General features: G+C 44.2%; 1 protein-coding gene across 2 annotated transcripts in view; it reads left to right on the top strand.

Moving 5' to 3' along the window:
* The window catches only part of LOC106585836 (glutamate receptor ionotropic, delta-2), a 623881-nt gene that overhangs the window by 545326 nt on the left and 57414 nt on the right, over positions 1-21141 (top strand). For both annotated transcript variants that reach the window (XR_001324086.3, XM_014172508.3), the window contains exon 13: positions 9544-9739. Coding sequence is in view for 1 of the 2 variants with exons in the window: in XM_014172508.3 (XP_014027983.1) it covers positions 9544-9739 (196 nt within the window). In the remaining variant the exon portion in view is untranslated. The remainder of the gene's footprint in view (positions 1-9543; positions 9740-21141) is intronic.

The raw sequence follows: 21141 nt of genomic DNA on the forward strand, positions 1-21141 counted from the left end.
TTTATTCCTTCACACGGTAAATTTGGGGAAAAGGGGCTGGACGGAACCAAAGCAAAGAAAGTAAATGTCAAAGCCCCCTCTCCTACCTTACCTGCCTACCCACTACTTACCTAACTAGCACCACCTGGTGACCTACCCACTACTTACCTAACTAGCACCACCTGGTGACCTACCCACTACTTACCTAACTAGCACCACCTGGTGACCTACCCACTACTGACCTAACTAGCACCACCTGGTGACCTACCCACTACTTACCTAACTAGCACCACCTGGTGACCTACCACTACTTACCTAACTAGCACCACCTGGTGACCTACCCACTACTGACCTAACTAGCACCACCTGGTGACCTACCCACTACTGACCTAACTAGCACCACCTGGTGACCTACCCACTACTGACCTAACTAGCACCACCTGGTGACCTACCCACTACTTACCTAACTAGCACCACCTGGTGACCTACCCACTACTGACCTAACTAGCACCACCTGGTGACCTACCCACTACTTACCTAACTAGCACCACCTGGTGCACTAAGCAAAATACAGGGGATGGTCCGCCCAGGAACTACTACGGGTTATGTATGCCCGCAGGCCTCTTGCCTAAGCACTCCCTAGGTGCCTTCCCCTTCCCCCTGGGAACAAATGAAACAGAATAATCCAAACGTAATTAAACAATTTCAAGAATCAAAAACACTGCGTCCAATTGACACACATACACAGGACATACCAATCAGCTCTCTCCCAGCAACAACCACAGGACATACCAATCAGCTCTCTCTCAGCAACAACCACAGGACATAACCATCAGCTCTCTCTCAGCAACAACCACAGGACATACCAATCAGCTCTCTCTCAGCAACAACCACAGAACATACCAATCCAGCTCTCTCTCTCAGCAACAACCACAGGACATACCAATCAGCTCTCTCTCAGCAACAACCACAGAACATACCAATCAGCTCTCTCTCAGCAACAACCACAGGACATACCAATCAGCTCTCTCTCAGCAACAACCACAGAACATAACCATCAGCTCTCTCTCTCAGCAACAACCACAGGACATACCAATCAGCTCTCTCTCAGCAACAACCACAGAACATAACCATCAGCTCTCTCTCTCAGCAACAACCACAGGACATACCAATCAGCTCTCTCTCAGCAACAACCACAGGACATACCAATCAGCTCTCTCTCAGCAACAACCACAGAACATAACCATCAGCTCTCTCTCTCAGCAACAACCACAGGACATACCAATCAGCTCTCTCTCAGCAACAACCACAGAACATAACCATCAGCTCTCTCTCTCAGCAACAACCACAGAACATACCAATCAGCTCTCTCTCAGCAACAACCACAGAACATAACCATCAGCTCTCTCTCTCAGCAACAACCACAGGACATACCAATCAGCTCTCTCTCAGCAACAACCACAGAACATACCAATCAGCTCTCTCTCAGCAACAACCACAGAACATACCAATCAGCTCTCTCTCAGCAACAACCACAGGACATACCAATCAGCTCTCTCTCAGCAACAACCACAGAACATAACCATCAGCTCTCTCTCTCAGCAACAACCACAGGACATACCAATCAGCTCTCTCTCTCAGCAACAACCACAGAACATAACCATCAGCTCTCTCTCTCAGCAACAACCACAGAACATACCAATCAGCTCTCTCTCAGCAACAACCACAGAACATAACCATCAGCTCTCTCTCTCAGCAACTCCAATTAGCAATGGGGCCGACCAATCAGCTGCTTGGGGGAATTTCAGGAAGCCATCCTGAAACACACATACAAAACCACACACAGAAACTGTGTGGTCGATTTGCAGTGTAAAAATAATAATAATAATTTTCAGCCCGACCATTCGCTCAGACAAAAATCGTCCCGTGGCTGAATCTAGTTCCCTGCCTAGAAAATGTGTTAGCTTCCTGTACAAATTATCTCTAAAGACAGTCACAAAGGGAATAATCAAGTGATGTTAAGTCCATTTCCTTGTTCAATGAGCAGCTCGGCTAAAGGTAATTGGTAGTGGGACAAACAAAAACACACGCCAAGATTACAGAGGAGCTGAAGAGGGATGCCTTAATAGATGTTCAGGTTTAGACGCCAAACTGATAAGCTTTGTCCTAAACTGCACCGTATTCCCTATCTAATGCACTACTTTTAACTAGAGCCCTATGGGCCCTGGTCAATTGCAGTGCACTACATAGCAAGCAGGGGGCCATTTGGGACCGTGGTCTGCCACTCCCGCACCCACCCCACCATCACCCTCACCCTCCCTATCTCCATGTACCTACACATTACTTAAGGAGAATCTCCCCTTAAACATTTGGCGGCAAAGATCATTAAAACTTTCAAAGGGGTTTGAGAGTAGCTGGAGAGAGTGGGGGGATGGATTGAGGGAGTGAAAGGGGGGGGAGTATGCTTATGTAACAGTATTCAATAGTAATCCTCTTAAGGTAAAATATCTCCCCAAAATATAAATAACTTGTATTAAGCAAATTTTTTGGTTAAAATAAGCACATCTGCCAATGATGTTAAAGAATTTAGCTTGGTAAGAAAAATGTAGCTTGGTAAGTGAAATATCACTCAATTAAGATATTTAGGTTTGCTTAGATTTCACTTTTTGCAGCGTAAAATTCTTGACAGCCTTAATAATGACAGAAGAGTCATAGTAGTGATGGTGACAACAGAAGAGTCATGGTAGTGATGGTAACAACAGAAGTGTTATAGTAGTGATGGTATCAACAGAAGTGTTATAATAGTGATGGTAACAACATAAGATTAATACTAGTGATGGTAACAGCATAAGTTTTATAGTAGTGATGGTAACAACAGAAGAGTCATAGTAGTGATGGTAACAACAGAAGTGTTATAGTAGGGATGGTAACAACAGAAGTGTCATAGTAGTGATGGTATCAACAGAAGAGTCATAGTAGTGATGGTAACAACAGAAGTGTTATAGTAGTGATGGTATCAACAGAAGTGTTATAATAGTGATGGTAACAACATAAGATTAATACTAGTGATGGTAACAGCATAAGTTTTATAGTAGTGATGGTAACAACAGAAGAGTCATAGTAGTGATGGTGACAACAGAAGAGTCATAGTAGTGATGGTGACAACAGAAGAGTCATGGTAGTGATGGTAACAACAGAAGAGTCATAGTAGTGATGGTAACAACAGAAGAGTCATAGTGGTGATGGTAACAACAGAAGAGTCATAGTGGTGATGGTAACTACAAAAGAGTCATAGTAGTGATGGTAACAACAGAAGAGTCATAGTAGTGATGGTAACAACAGAAGTGTTATAATAGTGATGGTAACAACATAAGATTAATACTAGTGATGGTAACAGCATAAGTTTTATAGTAGTGATGGTAACAACAGAAGAGTCATAGTAGTGATGGTAACAACAGAAGTGTTATAGTAGTGATGGTATCAACAGAAGAGTCATAGTAGTGATGGTAACAACAGAAGTGTCATAGTAGTGATGGTATCAACAGAAGAGTCTTAGTAATGATGGTAACAACAGACGATTAATAGTATTGATGGTAACAACAGACATTTAATAGTAGTGATGGTAACAACATATGTTTAATAGTAGTTATGGTAACAACAGAAGCTTTATAGCAGTGATGGTAACAACAGACATTTAATAGTAGTGATGGTAACAACATAAGTGTTATGGTAGTGATGGTAACAACAGAAGAGTCATAGTAGTGATGGTAACCACAGAAGAGTCATAGTAGTGATGGTAACCACAGAAGAGTCATAATAGTGATGGTAACAACAGAAGTGTTATGGTAGTGATGGTAACAACAGAAGAGTCATAGTGGTGATGGTAACAACAGAAGAGTCATAGTGGTGATGGTAACAACAGAAGAGTCATAGAAGTGATGGTAACAACAGAAGTGTTATGGTAGTGATGGTAACAACAGAAGAGTCTTAGTAGTGATGGTAACAACAGAAGTGGCATAGTAGTGATGGTAACAACAGAAGAGTCTTAGTAGTGATGGTAACTACAGAAGAGTCATAGTAGTGATGGTAACAACAGAAGAGTCTTAGTAGTGATGGTAACAACAGAAGTTCTATAGTAGGGATGGTAACAACAGAAGAGTCATAGTATTGATGGTAACAACAGACATTTAATAGTAGTGATGGTAACAACATATGTTTAATAGTAGTGATGGTAACAACAGAAGCTTTATAGCAGTGATGGTAACAACAGACATTTAATAATAGTGATGGTAACAACATAAGATTAATACTAGTGATGGTAACAGCATAAGTTTTATAGTAGTGATGGTAACAACAGAAGAGTCATAGTAGTGATGGTAACAACAGAAGAGTCATAGTAGTGATGGTATCAACAGAAGAGTCATAGTAGTGATGGTAACCACAGAAGAGTCATAATAGTGATGGTAACAACAGAAGTGTTATGGTAGTGATGGTAACAACAGAAGAGTCATAGTAGTGATGGTAACTACAGAAGAGTCATAGTAGTGATGGTAACAACAGAAGAGTCATAGTAGTGATGGTAACAACAGAAGTGTTATGGTAGTGATGGTAACAACAGAAGCTTTATAGCAGTGATGGTAACAACAGACATTTAATAGTAGTGATGGTAACAACAGAAGTGTTATGGTAGTGATGGTAACAACAGAAGAGTCATAGTAGTGATGGTAACAACAGAAACGTTATAGTAGTGATGGTAACAACAGAAACGTTATAGTAGTGATGGTAACAACAGAAGCTTTATAGTAGTGATGGTAACAACAGAAGAGTCATAGTAGTGATGATAACAACAGAAGAGTCATAGTAGTGATGGTAACAACAGAAGAGTCATAGTAGTGATGGTAACAACAGAAGAGTCATAGTAGTGATGGTAACAACAGAAGCTTTATAGTAGTGATGGCAACAACAGAAGAGTCATAGTAGTGATGGTAACAACAGAAGAGTCATAGTAGTGATGGTAACAACAGAAGAGTCATAGTAGTGAGGGTAACAACAGAAGAGTCATAGTAGTGATGGTAACAACAGAAGAGTCATATTAGTGATGGTAACAACAGAAGTGGCATAGTAGTGATGGTAACAACAGAAGTTCTATAGTAGGGATGGTAACAACAGAAGACTCATAGTATTGATGGTAACAACAGACATTTAATAGTAGTGATGGTAACAACATATGTTTAATAGTAGTGATGGTAACAACAGAAGCTTTATAGCAGTGATGGTAACAACAGACATTTAATAATAGTGATGGTAACAACATAAGATTAATACTAGTGATGGTAACAGCATAAGTTTTATAGTAGTGATGGTAACAACAGAAGAGTCATAGTAGTGATGGTAACAACAGAAGAGTCATAGTAGTGATGGTATCAACAGAAGAGTCATAGTAGTGATGGTAACCACAGAAGAGTCATAATAGTGATGGTAACAACAGAAGTGTTATGGTAGTGATGGTAACAACAGAAGAGTCATCGTAGTGATGGTAACTACAGAAGAGTCATAGTAGTGATGGTAACAACAGAAGAGTCATAGTAGTGATGGTAACAACAGAAGTGTTATGGTAGTGATGGTAACAACAGAAGCTTTATAGCAGTGATGGTAACAACAGACATTTAATAGTAGTGATGGTAACAACAGAAGAGTCATAGTAGTGATGATAACAACAGAAGAGTCATAGTAGTGATGGTAACAACAGAAGAGTCATAGTAGTGATGGTAACAACAGAAGAGTCATAGTAGTGATGGTAACAACAGAAGAGTCATAATAGTGATGGTAACAACAGAAGTGTTATGGTAGTGATGGTAACAACAGAAGCTTTATAGTAGTGATGGCAACAACAGAAGAGTCATAGTAGTGATGGTAACAACAGAAGGGTCTTAGTAGTGATGGTAACAGCAGACGTTTTATGGTAGTGATGGTAACAACAGAAGTGTTATGGTAGTGATGGTAACAACAGAAGAGTCATAGTAGTGATGGTAACCATTGAAGAGTCATAGTAGTGATGGTAACCACAGAAGAGTCATAGTAGTGATGGTAACAACAGAAGTGTTATGGTAGTGATGGTAACAACAGAATAGTCATAGTAGTGATGGTAACTACAGAAGAGTCATAGTAGCGATGGTAACAACAGAAGAGTCATAGTAGTGATGGTAACTACAGATGATTAATAATAGTGATGGTAACAACAGACGTTTAATAGTAGTGATGGTAACAACAGAAGCTTTATAGCAGTGATGGTAACAACAGACATTTAATAGTAGTGATGGTAACAACAGAAGTGTTATGGTAGTGATGGTAACAACAGAAGAGTCATAGTAGTGATGCTAACAACAGAAGCTTTATAGCAGTGATGGTAACAACAGACATTTAATAGTAGTGATCGTAACAACAGAAGAGTCATAGTAGTGATGGTAACAACAGAAGAGTCATAGTAGTGATGGTAACAACAGAAGTGTTATGGTAGTGATGGTAACAACAGAAGAGTCATAGTAGTGATGGTAACAACAGAAGCTTTATAGTAGTGATGGTAACAACAGAAGAGTCATAGTAGGGATGGTAACAACAGAATAGTCATAGTAGTGATGGTAACAACAGAAGAGTCATAGTAGTGATGGTAACAACAGAAGCTTTATAGTAGTGATGGTAACAACAGAAGAGTCATAGTAGTGATGGTAACAACAGAAGAGTCATAGTAGTGATGGTAACTACAGATGATTCATAGTAGTGATGGTAACAACAGAAGTGTTATGGTAGTGATGGTAACAACAGAAGAGTCTTAGTAGTGATGGTAACTACAGATGATTAATAATAGTGATGGTAACAACAGACGTTTAATAGTAGTGATGGTAACAACAGAAGCTTTATAGCAGTGATGGTAACAACAGACATTTAATAGTAGTGATGGTAACAACAGAAGTGTTATGGTAGTGATGGTAACAACAGAAGAGTCATAGTAGTGATGGTAACAACAAAAACGTTATAGTAGTGATCGTAACAACAGAAGAGTCATAGTAGTGATGGTAACAACAGAAGCTTTATAGTAGTGATGGTAACAACAGAAGAGTCATAGTAGTGATGATAACAACAGAAGAGTCATAGTAGTGATGGTAACAACAGAAGTGTTATGGTAGGGATGGTAACAACAGAATAGTCATAGTAGTGATGGTAACAACAGAAGAGTCATAGTAGTGATGGTAACAACAGAAGAGTCATAGTAGTGATGGTAACAACAGAAGAGTCATAGTAGTGATGGTAACAACAGAAGTGTAATAGTAGTGATGGTAACAACAGAAGCTTTATAGTAGTGATGGTAACAACAGAAGAGTCATAGTAGTGATGGTAACAACAGAATAGTCATAGTAGTGATGGTAACAACAGAAGAGTCATAGTAGTGATGGTAACAACAGAAGAGTCATAGTAGTGATGGTAACAACAGAAGCTTCTATAGTAGTGATGGTAACAACAGAAGAGTCATAGTAGTGATGGTAACAACAGAAGAGTCATAGTAGTGATGGTAACAACAGATGATTTAATAGTAGTGATGGTAACAACAGAAGTGTTATGGTAGTGATGGTAACAACAGAAGAGTCATAGTAGTGATGGTAACAACATTGAAGAGTCATAGTAGTGATGGTAACAACAGAAGAGTCATAGTAGTGATGGTAACAACAGAAGTGTTATGGTAGTGATGGTAACAACAGAAGAGTCATAGTAGTGATGGTAACAACAGAAGACGTCATAGTAGTGATGGTAACAACAGAAGAGTCATAGTAGTGATGGTAACAACAGAAGAGTCATAGTAGTGATGGTAACAACAGAAGAGTCATAGTAGTGATGGTAACAACAGAAGAGTCATAGTAGTGATGGTAACAACAGAAGTGTTATGGTAGGGATGGTAACAACAGAAGTTTGATAGTAGTGATGGTAACAACAGAAGAGTGTTAGTAGTGATGGTAACAACAGACGTTTAATAGTAGTGATGGTAACAACAGATGTTTGATAGTAGTGATGGTAATAACAGATGCTTTATAGTAGTGATGGTAACAACAGACATTTAATAGTAGTGATGGTAACAACAGAAGTGTTATGGTAGCGATGGTAACAACAGAATAGTCATAGTAGTGATGGTAACAACAGAAGAGTCATAGTAGTGATGGTAACAACAGAAGAGTCATAGTAGTGATGGTAACAAGAGAAACTTTATAGTAGTGATGGTAACAACAGAAGAGTGTTAGTAGTGATGGTAACAACAGACGTTTAATAGTAGTGATGGTAACAACAGATGTTTGATAGTAGTGATGGTAATAACAGATGCTTTATAGTAGTGATGGTAACAACAGACGTTTAATAGTAGTGATGGTAACAACAGAAGCTTTATAGTAGTGATGGTAACAAAATATGTTTAATAGTAATGATGTAACAACAGAAGTGTCATAGTAGTGATGGTAACAACAGATGTTTAATAGTAGTGATGGTAACAACAGATGTTTAATAGTAGTGATGGTAACAACATATGTTTAATAGTAGTGATGCTAACAACAGATGTTTAATAGTAGTGATGGTAACAACAGATGTTTAATAGTAGTGATGGTAACAACAGAAGAGTCATAGTAGTGATGGTAACAACAGACATTTAATAGTAGTGATGGTAACAACAGAATAGTCATAGAAGTGAGGGTAACAACAGAAGTTCTATAGTAGGGATGGTAACAACAGAAGAGTCATAGTAGTGATGGTAACAACAGAAGAGTCATAGAAGTGATGGTAACAACAGAAGAGTCATAGAAGTGAGGGTAACAACAGAAGAGTCATAGTAGTGATGGTAACAACAGAAGAGTCATAGTAGTGATGGTAACAACAGAAGTGGCATAGTAGTGATGGTAACAACAGAAGAGTCATAGTAGTGATGGTAACAACAGAAGAGTCATAGAAGTGAGGGTAACAACAGAAGAGGCATAGTAGTGAGGGTAACAACAGAAGAGCCATTGTAGTGATGGTAACAACAGACGTTTAATACTAGTGATGGTAACAACAGACGTTTAATAGTAGTAGAGATGGTGATACACTTGTTCTCCTAATTACATCGGTGGCTTCTGTTAAATCAATTTGACAAACAAACAGTCGTTACAGTCATGTTTTTTTATTACAGTTGTAAATGGTGAGTGTTTGAAGACCGTAGCATTGTAATTAAAATACCTTCATTTCCCTTGAGGTGGAGATGGTATGACTCTACTGACTAGTTCTTTTATGACATCCCTCCATTATACCCCTTTTAGTGGAACTACAGGGAGTTTCTTAACAGTTGGTTCGCTGGCTTACCCTTAATTAGCTTCAAGTTATGATCTCGGCACTGACTCTGTGTGTGTGTGCCTCGGTAGGTGTGTGGGTGTGGAGTCTGATTATTTGCACATCTGTGTCCAAGTGTAGTTCCATGTCAACCCCATGTTCTAATGTATGTGTACATGGTGAACTACATTTCCCATAACCTCCCCCTTCTGTCTCTCTCTATAGGTCTCTCCAAGACCTGTCCAAGCAGACAGAGTTGCCATATGGGACGGTGTTGGACTCGGCTGTGTATGAGCAGGTGCGCAGTAAGGCCATGAACCCCTTTGAGAGGGACCCCATGTACTCCCAGATGTGGCGCATGATCAACCGCACCGGAGGGGCCGACAACAACGTGGACGAGTCCAAGGAGGGCATCCGCAAGGTACACCACTTTACATGGTCTACACCAGGGCTGCCCAACCCTCTTCCTGGAGATCTACTGTCCTGTAGGTTTTCAGTCCAACCCTCTTCCTGGAGATCTACTGTCCTGTAGGTTTTCAGCCCAACCCTCTTCCTGGAGATCTACTGTCCTGTAGAATTTCAGTCCAACCCTCTTCCTGGAAATCTACTGTGCTGTAGGTTTTCAGTCTAACCCTCTTCCTGGAGATCTACTGTGCTGTAGGTTTTCAGTCTAACCCTCTTCCTGGAGATCTACTGTCCTGTAGGTTTTCAGCCCAACCCTCTTCCTGGAGATCTACTGTCCTGTAGAATTTCAGTCCAACCCTCTTCCTGGAGATCTACTGTCCTGTAGGTTTTCAGCCCAACCCTCTTCCTGGAGATCTACTGTGCTGTAGGTTTTCAGTCTAACCCTCTTCCTGGAGATCTACTGTGCTGTAGGTTTTCAGCCCAACCCTCTTCCTGGAGATCTACTGTGCTGTAGGTTTTCAGTCTAACCCTCTTCCTGGAGATCTACTGTGCTGTAGGTTTTCAGTCTAACCCTCTTCCTGGAGATCTACTGTTCTGTAGGTTTTCAGCCCAACCCTCTTCCTGGAGATCTACTGTGCTGTAGGTTTTCAGTCTAACCCTCTTCCTGGAGATCTACTGTCCTGTAAGTTTTCAGCCCAACCCTCTTCCTGGAGATCTACTGTCCTGTAGAATTTCAGTCCAACCCTCTTCCTGGAGATCTACTGTGCTGTAGGTTTTCAGTCTAACCCTCTTCCTGGAGATCTACTGTGCTGTAGGTTTTCAGTCTAACCCTCTTCCTGGAGATCTACTGTCCTGTAGGTTTTCAGCCCAACCCTCTTCCTGGAGATCTACTGTCCTGTAGAATTTCAGTCCAACCCTCTTCCTGGAGATCTACTGTCCTGTAGGTTTTCAGCCCAACCCTCTTCCTGGAGATCTACTGTCCTGTAGAATTTCAACCAAACCCTCTTCCTGGAGATCTACTTTCCTATAGGTTTTCAGTCCAACCCTCATTTAGCATATCTAATTCAGCTAGTTAAGGTCTTGTTGAGCAGCTAATTAGTAGAATCATGTGTGTTAAATTAGGGTTGGACTGACAACCCACAGGACGGTAGATCTCCAGGAAGAGGGTTGGGCAGGCCTGGTCTATGACATTTAGCAGATGACTTTATCCAATGGTACGTACAGTACAGTGAGTGAGTATATATTAGTATGTGTGAACCCACAAACCTAATATGAAGCAAACCTGTCATTGCTAGCGTCATACTCTTAACAACTGAGGCACACGAGATCACGTGTCCTTGTGTGTCCTAAACGTACTAATCATTCATGCGTTTCATAGGGTTTTAGATATCTCTCCTCTGGCTGGGTGACATGTGTTGGACATGTGTTCATTATTCTGCCCTAACAAGCAAAAAGGTAGTTCTGCTCACTTGGTCTAAAATGAGTTAATGCCATTTTTGATAAGTTAAATACATGCTTAATCATGTGTACAAGTATCCTGCCTCTATTGTATTGTGTTTTGGAGAAAATGGGGGTCGTGTTAGCAGTAACTGCATGAAGTTACTGTGAAACCAAGATAAATAAAAGCCATTTTTCTCAGTTCCACACTATGAGCAATTACTGCCTTTTTGCTTGGTAGGGCAGTATTGTCAGTAGCTTAACCTACAACTACAGACGAAATCCTAACATGTGAGAGAGACCGAGGGGACAGGTTGGACTTTAAACGATGCTTGTGAGATATGCATGGTTTAGCACTGAATCCGCTATATGATTACTTACTACCAAGTGCCTGTTACAGGTACATAAATGTGTCATTTGTTATCTCTCAATATAAATGTATAATTGTATAGATCCTCCCTGGTGTTCTTTTATTTTCGTAGAAAATATTTTCATTCGTAAATTGGAACCGACATAGGTTGCATGCAACCCAAATGGCAACCTATTCCCTATTTAGTGCACTACTTTTGACGAGGACTCATAGGGCTCTGGTTTAAAGCAGTACACTATATAGAGAGTAGGTTGCCATTTGGGATGTACACTTGGTAGCAGCAATTAAAGCGATGGTAAATTAGTGAATTATGGCTTCAAGCCTTCGTCTCCTTGACATAAAGATTATTAGGGCTGAATAGCTTGGTTTCATGAATTAGTCAGCGTTTTGTTGAGATGATCAGCACTCCCAGGTGCTCGGATAAATATTGCATGGCAGGGGTGACACCGCCGGAGTAGCAGACAAGTACAACAACTATGAAGCTTAATGCAAGCCGTCATTCCCACTGCACTCTTACTCTCCATGTATTTGTCTCTCTTATTTTCCCCTCCCTCCCTTTATCACCGGGCTGTAGGCTCAACATCTCCCTCTAGTGGAATATTGGTGTCCCTGACTCGATCCCATGCAGGACAAGTTTGTCTCTCCTAACCCAGAATCATTGAAAATGTTTTACCCTTTTTTAAAGGATTTGTTTAATTCAGTTTGTCTGTTTGTTTTCAAGCGGTATCTCTGGAAATCAGTATCTTCTGTCAGGAGGGCCAGTGAGTCCAGCAGCCCTCCTTTGGTCCCCTATAGATTGTTTTGTGGATCTCTTTTTCCTTCTCGTATCCTATGTCCTGTCGGTCGAGTGTTGACAGTTCTATGTTCCACACACTGTCAATAAACCTCTCAGAATCTAAGTCCCAGGCACTATGGATTTTCTCCCCAACACTGTTCAGATTGCAATCATTGTAGCAGAATAATATTATCTGTCAGAGCCACTGTGTTTATCTTATCAGGAATATATAGCAGAGCCCTGAAGGACATTACGTTAGGGGTAGCAATGCCAATCTCTGCCACTTCAGTCTAAACTCAGAACGTTCAGTAGACTTTTAGATTCCACATCTATTCTTGATATCATAGCCATTTGCAATATAAGCTCAGAACATTCAATACTCTTGTATATGTTCCACCTATTCTTGATATCACAGCCATTTGCCTAGTAGGATGTGAATGCCAATCAATGTTATGCGATGTCATTGCAGTCCATAGGGAACCATACTTCTGTGCAAGGTTTTCACTGATATTTCATCAACATACATGAAATTCCCATTCATTAGTAAAAAAAAACAAAAAAACTGTACACACTTTTAACATGGATAAATACAGTGCATCTGGAAAGCATTCTGACCCCTTAACTTTTTACACATTTTGTTACGTTACAGCCTTATTCTAAAATGGATTACATTAATTGTTTTCCTCATCAATCTACACACAATACCCCATAATGACAAAGTGAAAACAGGTTTTTAGAGTTTTTTGCAAATGTATTAAAAATAAAAAACATACCTTATTTACATATGTATTCAGACCCTTTGTTATGACACTTGAAATTGAGCTCAGGTGCATCCTGTTTCCATTGATCATCTTTAAGATGTTTCTACAACTTGATTGGAGTCTACCTGTGGTAAATTCAATTGATTGGACATGATTTGGAAAGGCACACACCTGTCTATAAAAGGTCCTACAGTTGACAGTGCATGTCAGAGCAAACACCAAGCCATGAAGTCGAAGGAATTATCCGTAGAGCTCAGAGACAGGATTGTGTTGAGGCACAGATCTGGGGAAGGGTACAAAAAACTTCTGCAGCATTGAAGGTCCCCAAGAACATAGTGGCCTCCATCATTCTTAAATGGAAGACGTTTGGAACCACCAAGACTTCCTAGGGCTGGCCGCCCGGTCAAACTGAGCAATCAGGGGAAAGGGGCCTTGGTCAGGGAGGTGACCAAGAACCCGATGTTAATTTTGACAGAGCCCCAGAGTTCCTCTGTGGAGATGTGAGAACCTTCCAGAGGGACAATCATCTCTGCAGCGCTCCAGCAATCAGGCCTTTGTGGTAGAGTGGCCAGATAGAAGCCACTCCTCAGTAAAAGGCACATGACAGCCCACTTGGAGTTTGCCAAAAGACACCTAAAGGACTCTCAGACCATGAGAAACAAGATTCTCGGGTCTGATGAAACCAAGATTGAATGCTTTGGCCTGAATGCCAAGCGTGACATCTGGAGGAAACCTTGCACAGGGAAGCATGGTGGTGGCAGTATCATGCTGTTGGGATTTTCAGAGGCAGGGACTGAGAGACTAGTCAGTATCGAGGGAAAGAAGAACAGAGCGAAGTATGATTGATTTTTGTATTTGTATTTATTATGGATCCTCAAGGCAGCAGCTACTCTTCCTGGGGTCCGGCAAGTTACCTGATGTGGAATAGAGTTCCATGTAGTCATGGCTCTATATAATTCTGTGTGCCTCCCACAGTCTGTTCAGCATTTACATTTACGTCATTTAGCAGACGCTCTTATCCAGAGCGACTTACAAATTGGTGCATTCACCTTATGATATCCAGTGGAACAACCACTTTACAATAGTACATCTATAACTTTTTTTTTGGGGGGGGGGGGGTTAGAAGGATTACTTTATCCTATCCCAGGTATTCCTTAAAGAGGTGGGGTTTCAGGTGTCTCCGGAAGGTGGTGATTGACTCCGCTGTCCTGGCGTCGTGAGGGAGCTTGTTCCACCATTGGGGTGCCAGAGCAGCGAACAGTTTTGACTGGGCTTGGGGACTGTGAAAAGACCTCTGGTGGCATGTGTTGTTCCCCGGGCACTGAAGACATGGATGCCAATTATGACAGAGGTGCAACATGCACAACATGTACTAACTCAAAATAATCTCCCACAAACACAGGTAGGAAAAATAACTACTTAAATATGATCCCCAATTAGAGACAACGATGACCAGCTGCCTCTAATTGGGAATCATACAAATCCCCCAACATAGAAAAAAGAAACTAGAACACAACATAGAAATTTCTTACTAGATAACCCCCCCCCCCAGTCACGCCCTGACCTACTCTACCATAGAAAATAAGAGCACTCTATGGTCAGGACGTGACAGTACCCCCCCCCCCCCAAAGGTGCGGACTCCGGCCACAAAACCTGAAACCAAAAGGGAGGGTTGGGGGGGTGTCTAGTGTTGGTGGCGGCTCTGGTGCAGGACGAAGAACCTTCTCATCCTGCGGATCCTCCAGCATTGGTGGAGGCTCCGGTGCGGGACACAGACCCCCCTCCGCTTGGGGCTCCCCCCACTTTCGTGGAACCGGACCGTGGATCGTCGCCGGAGGCTCCGGACCGTGGATCGCCACCGGAGGAACCGGACCGTAGATCGTCGCCGGAGGCTCTGGACTGGGAACCCCCGCTGGAGGCTCCAGACTGCCGACCGTCGCTGGAGGCTCCGGACCGCCGACCGTCGCTGGAGGCTCCAGACCGGGGACCGTCGCTGGAGGCTCCAGACCGGGGACCGTCGCTGGAGGCTCCGGACCGGGACACTCACTGCAGGCTCCGCGCCATGGATCGTCGCTACAGGCTCCGTGCCATGGATCATCACTGGAGGCTTCGTGCCATGGATCATCACTGGAGGCTTCGGGCCATGGATCATCACTGGAGGCTTCGTGCCATGGATTATCACTGGAGGCTCCGGGCCATGGATTATCACTGGAGGCTTCGTGCCATGGATCATCACTGCAGGCTCCGGGCCATGGATCATCACTGAAGGCTTTGTGCCATGGATCATCACTGGAGGCTTCGTACGTGGAGCCGGACCATGGATCATCACTCGAGGCTTCGTATGTGGAGCTGGAACAGGTCTCACCGGACTGAGGAGACGTACTGGCAGCCTGGTGCGTGGAGCTGCCACAGGGCTTACCAGGCTGGGGAGACACACTGGAGGCCTGGTACGTGGAGCCGGAACCGGTTTCACCGGACTGGGGAGATGCACTGGAGGCATGGTGTGTGGAGCAGGCACAGGGCGTACCAGGCGGGAGAGACGCACTGGAGACCGGGTGCGCGGAGCTGGCACAGGATATACTGGGCCGTGGAGGAGCACTGGAGGTCTGGAGCGTAGGGCTGGCACAACCCGTCCTGGCTGAATGCTCACTTTAGCCCGGCAAGTGCGGGGCGCTGGCACATGACTAACTAGGCTGTGAATGCGCACTGGCGACACAGTGCGTAGAGCTGGCGCAAGATATCCTGGACCGAGGAGGCTTACTGGAGACCAGGAGCGCTGAGCCGGCACAACCCATCCTGGCTGAATGCTCACTTTAGCCTGGCAAATGCGGGGAGCCGGCAACGAGCGCACCGGGCTGTGAATGCGCACTGGGGATAGCGTACGCATCACCGCATAACACGGTGCCTGACTGGTCACACGCTCCCCACGGTAAGCACGGGAGTTGGCTCAGGTCTAAACCGTGACTCTGCCAATCTCCCCGTGTGCCCCCCCCCCAAAAAAAAAGTTTTTGGAGCTGCCTCTCGGGCTTCCGTCTTTGCCGTGACTCCCGATCTCGTCGCCGTTCCTCCCTCGCTGCTTCCACCTGTTCCCACGGGAGGCAATCCCATCGGGCCTGGATCTCCTCCCACATCCAGGATCCTTTGCCGTCCAAGATGTCCTCCCATGTCCACTCCTGGGCACGCTGCTTGGTCCTTTGGTGGTGGGAAATTCTGTCACGCTTGTGTGTAGGAACTTACGAAGGCGCAGCGTGAATATCGTTCCACATCTTTATTATGTTGTGAAACTTAGCCAAACAAACAATAAACTATAAACCAACAACAAACCGTGACGACAGAGATGCAACATGCACTAACTCAAAATAATCTCCCACAAATAAAGGTAGGAAAAACAACTACTTAAATATGATCCCCAATTAGAGACAACGATGGCCAGCTGCCTCTAATTGGGAATCATACAAAACCCCCAACATAGAAAAAAGAAACTAGAACACAACATAGAAAAATATAACTAGATAAACCCCCCCCAGTCACGCCCTGACCTACTCTACCATGGAAAATAAGAGCACTCTATGGTCAGGACGTGACATATTGTGTGTAGACTGATGAGGGGGGAAAAACTATGTAATCCATTTTAGAATAAGGCTGTAACGTAACAAAATGTGGAAAAAGTCAAGGGGTCTGAATACTTTCAGAATGCACTGTACATGTTTTATTAAATACTTTTGGCCTTTCCGGTATACCCTGAAACACTACTCTAATAGTATGGTTCCAATCACTGGTCATTTTCAAGCGGCCTGAATCCGAGGCTGTACAACTTCTCTTTTACTCCGTCAGTGTCCTCCAGAGAAGGAAAATGGCTGCCAGTTCCACATATGTATGCTGCTCTGTCTGGACTAATGAGAGTAGCTATAAATATTATGCTAATAACTCAGGTTATGGTTAATCATCCTTCTGCTACTTGGTTCTTCCCTTGATGCAGGAGGAAATGGTAATGGCTAAGAGATAGAGGGGAGGGAGGCAAGGAGAGGGAGATGGGAAGTGTCTTTGGCTGACTACAAATGAGGCCGTCCTTTACACTGCGGTGCTCAAAGTGATCTCAGTCATTTTTCTCAATGTGCCAACTTCATTATCAAGGGCTTGTATTGCAAAAGAAGGCAGGCAGGCAGGCAGGCAGGCAGGCAGGCAGGCAGGCAGGCAGGCAGGCAGGCAGACAGACAGACAGACAGACAGACAGACAGACAGACAGACAGACAGACAGACAGACAGACAGACAGACAGACAGACAGACAGACAGACAGACAGACAGACAGACAGACAGACAGAGAGCAATGGATGGGGGAGGGATGGAGGGAGATGAAGCCATAAAGAGTGTGTGTGACTAACGGTAGCTGTGGTGATGGTTGAAGAATTGAATTAAAGAAAAGAGAAGTACAGATGCAAGAAAAAGAGTTCACATTGTACAACCACTTATTTACTCTCTCACCACCCCCCGTTTCCTCATTAGTTTCTTGTCATATTGAAATATGTTAAACAGCGTGATGCAGTGAGAATGGGAGAGACATTATTTACACAGAGCATATCAATGAGCTGCTCTGCTCCTGTCTGTCTGTCTGTCTGTCTGTCTGTCTGTCTGTCTGTCTGTCTGTCTGTCTGTCTGTCTGTCTGTCTGTCTGTCTGTCTGTCTGTCTGTCTGTCTGTCTGTCTGTCTGTCTGTCTGTCTGTCTGTCTGTCTGTCTGTCTGTCTGTCTGTCTGTCTGTCTGTCTGTCTGTCTGTCTCCCTCCCACTGTGTGTGCTCTCTGGAGTGGCTTGGTGCTCTGACAGCCTCTCCAACACCTGTTTACTCTGTCCAATGGCTCTCTTAAATCACCCTGTGTGCCTGAGGGACCTGTAGCCCTATGGTGTGTGTATTTATGTGTGTGTAAAATGTTCCCGTGTGTGCGTTTGCCAGTCGTCAAGGGCTACAGGTCCGAGCTTGGCAGTTGCCAGGGTTACGGGAAATAGCGGGCAGCTGTGGTAGATGACAGATGTGTATCATTGTGTGAACTGTCTCTGCAGATATCCAGTCACCAGCTCATATCTGACAGGTGGACAGAATACCAGGAACCTATCTCTGCAATATATGTAAGGCTACTGGTCCACAGACACTGTAAAACAGAACCTTCTAAGTCACTCAATGAAATTAGTACTGGTAACTTACAAAACAATGTGTTGCTTGACTCAAAAACTAAGATAAGTTGAGTTATCCGAACTGAGTATGCTTGACAGTGTTATTCACTTTTGAAGCCCATGAATTAATGTCTTAAATCACTAAACTAGTTACATTTCACAGTGATATGTAATTAGATTTCAAAACCTCAAACACATTTTCCTCAGTAATAATCGGTTCCCACTTTTGATGCAGATAACAGTGTGACTTTGTTATCCCATCCCTCAGAGTACTGAGAGAGGATGGGAGAGCGGGATGGCAGGGTCTGGGGAGAATTTAGACTGGACATTAAAGGAGGAGGAGAGGGCCAAATCAAAGACATGATGGACCGATAGTGTGTAGCCAAAGGGAGAGAGGGAGAGAGAGAGAGAGAAATGGAGAAAGGGAGGGAGAGAGAGAGAGAAATGGAGAGAGAGGCAAAGAGAGAGAGAGAGAGAGAGAGAGAGAAAGGGAGAGAGAGAAAGGGAGAGAGAGAGGCAGAGAAAGGGAGAGAGAGAGGCAGAGAGAGAGAGAGAGTGAGAAAGGGAGAGAGAGAGAGAGAAATAGAGAGGTAGAGAGAGAGCGACAGAGAAAGGGAGAGAGAGAGAGAGAGAGAGAGAGAAATGGAAAGAGAGGCAGAGAGAAAGGGAGAGAGAGAGCGCGCGAGAGTTAGAGAGAGGCAAGATGGCGCCGACAGAGATGGTCGCCCATCTTCAAGTCCTTAGGAAACTATGCAGTAATTTGTTTTTTGTATTATTATTTCTTACATTGTTAGAAAATCTTAAGTGTTATTACATACAGCCGGGAAGAACTATTGGATATAATAGCGACGTCAACTTACCAACATTCCATTTACATTCCATTTACATTTAAGTCATTTAGCAGACACTCTTATCCAGAGCGACTTACAAATTGGTGCATTCACCATATGATATCCAGTGGAACAACCACTTTACAATAGTGCATCTAAATATTTTAAGGGGGGGGGGGTTAGAAGGATTACTTTAGGTATTCCTTAAAGAGGTGGGGTTTCAGGTGTCTCCGGAAGGTGGTGATTGACTCCGCTGTCCTGGCGTCGTGAGGGAGCTTGTTCCACCATTGGGGTGCCAGAGCAGCGAACAGTTTTGACTGGGCTGAGCGGGAACTGTGCTTCCTCAGAGGTAGGGAGGCGAGCAGGCCAGAGGTGGATGAACGCAGTGCCCTTGTTTGGGTGTAGGGCCTGATCAGAGCCTGAAGGTACGGAGGTGCCGTTCCCCTCACAGCTCCGTAGGCAAGCACCATGGTCTTGTAGCGGATGCGAGCTTCAACTGGAAGCCAGTGGAGAGAGCGGAGGAGCGGGGTGACGTGAGAGAACTTGGGAAGGTTGAACACCAGACGGGCTGCGGCGTTCTGGATGAGTTGTAGGGGTTTAATGGCACAGGCAGGGAACCCAGCCAACAGCGAGTTGCAGTAATCCAGACGGGAGATGACAAGTGCCTGGATTAGGACCTGCGCCGCTTCCTGTGTGAGGCAGGGTCGTACTCTGCGAATGTTGTAGAGCATGAACCTACAGGATCGGGTCACCGCCTTGATGTTAGTGGAGAACAACAGGGTGTTGTCCAGGGTCACGCCAAGGTTCTTAGCACTCTAGGAGGAGGACACAAGGGAGTTGTCAACCGTGATGGCGAGATCATGGAACGGGCAGTCCTTCCCCGGGAGGAAGAGCAGCTCCGTCTTGCCGAGGTGCAGCTTGAGGTGGTGATCCGTCATCCACACTGATATGTCTGCCAGACATGCAGAGATGCGATTCGCCACCTGGTTATCAGAAGGGGGAAAGGAGAAGATTAATTGTGTGTCGTCTGCATAGCAATGATAGGAGAGACCATGTGAGGATATGACAGAGCCAAGTGACTTGGTGTATAGCGAGAATAGGAGAGGGCCTAGAACAGAGCCCTGGGGGACACCAGTGGTGAGAGCACGTGGTGCGGAGACAGATTCTCGCCACACCACCTGGTAGGAGCGACCTGTCAGGTAGGACGCAATCCAAGCGTGGGCCGCGCCGGAGATGCCCAACTCGGAGAGGGTGGAGAGGAGGATCTGATGGTTCACAGTATCAAAGGCAGCAGATAGGTCTAGGAGAATGAGAGCAGAGGAGAGAGAGTTAGCTTTAGCAGTGCGGAGAGCCTCCGTGACACAGAGAAGAGCAGTCTCAGTTGAATGACCAGTCTTGAAACCTGACTGATTTGGATCAAGAAGGTAATTCTGAGAGAGATAGCAGGAGAGCTGGCCAAGGACGGCACGTTCAAGAGTTTTGGAGAGAAAAGAAAGAAGGGATACTGGTCTGTAGTTGTTGACATCGGAGGGATCGAGTGTAGGTTTTTTCAGAAGGGGTGCAACTCTCGCTCTCTTGAAGACGGAAGGAACGTAGCCAGCGGTCAAGGATGAGTTGATGACCGAGGTGAGGTAAGGGAGAAGGTCTCCGGAAATGGTCTGGAGAAGAGAGGAGGGGATAGGGTCAAGCGGGCAGGTTGTTGGGCGGCCGGCCGTCACAAGACGCGAGATTTCATCTGGAGAGAGAGGGGAGAAAGAGGTCAAAGCACAGGGTAGGGCAGTGTGAGCAGGACCAGCGGTGTCGTTTGACTTAGCAAACAAGGATCGGATGTCGTCGACCTTCTTTTCAAAATGGTTGACGAAGTCATCCGCAGAGAGGGAGGAGGGGGGGGGAGGGGAGGAGGATTCAGGAGGGAGGAGAAGGTGGCAAAGAGCTTCCTAGGGTTAGAGGCCGATGCTTGGAATTTAGAGTGGTAGAAAGTGGCTTTAGCAGCAGAGACAGAAGAGGAAAATGTAGAGAGGAGGAAGTGAAAGGATGCCAGGTCCGCAGGGAGGCGAGTTTTCCTCCATTTCCGCTCG

The sequence above is a fragment of the Salmo salar genome, chromosome 24 (assembly GCF_965601325.2).
Source record: "Salmo salar chromosome 24, fSalSal1, whole genome shotgun sequence".
Lineage (NCBI taxonomy): Eukaryota > Metazoa > Chordata > Actinopteri > Salmoniformes > Salmonidae > Salmo > Salmo salar.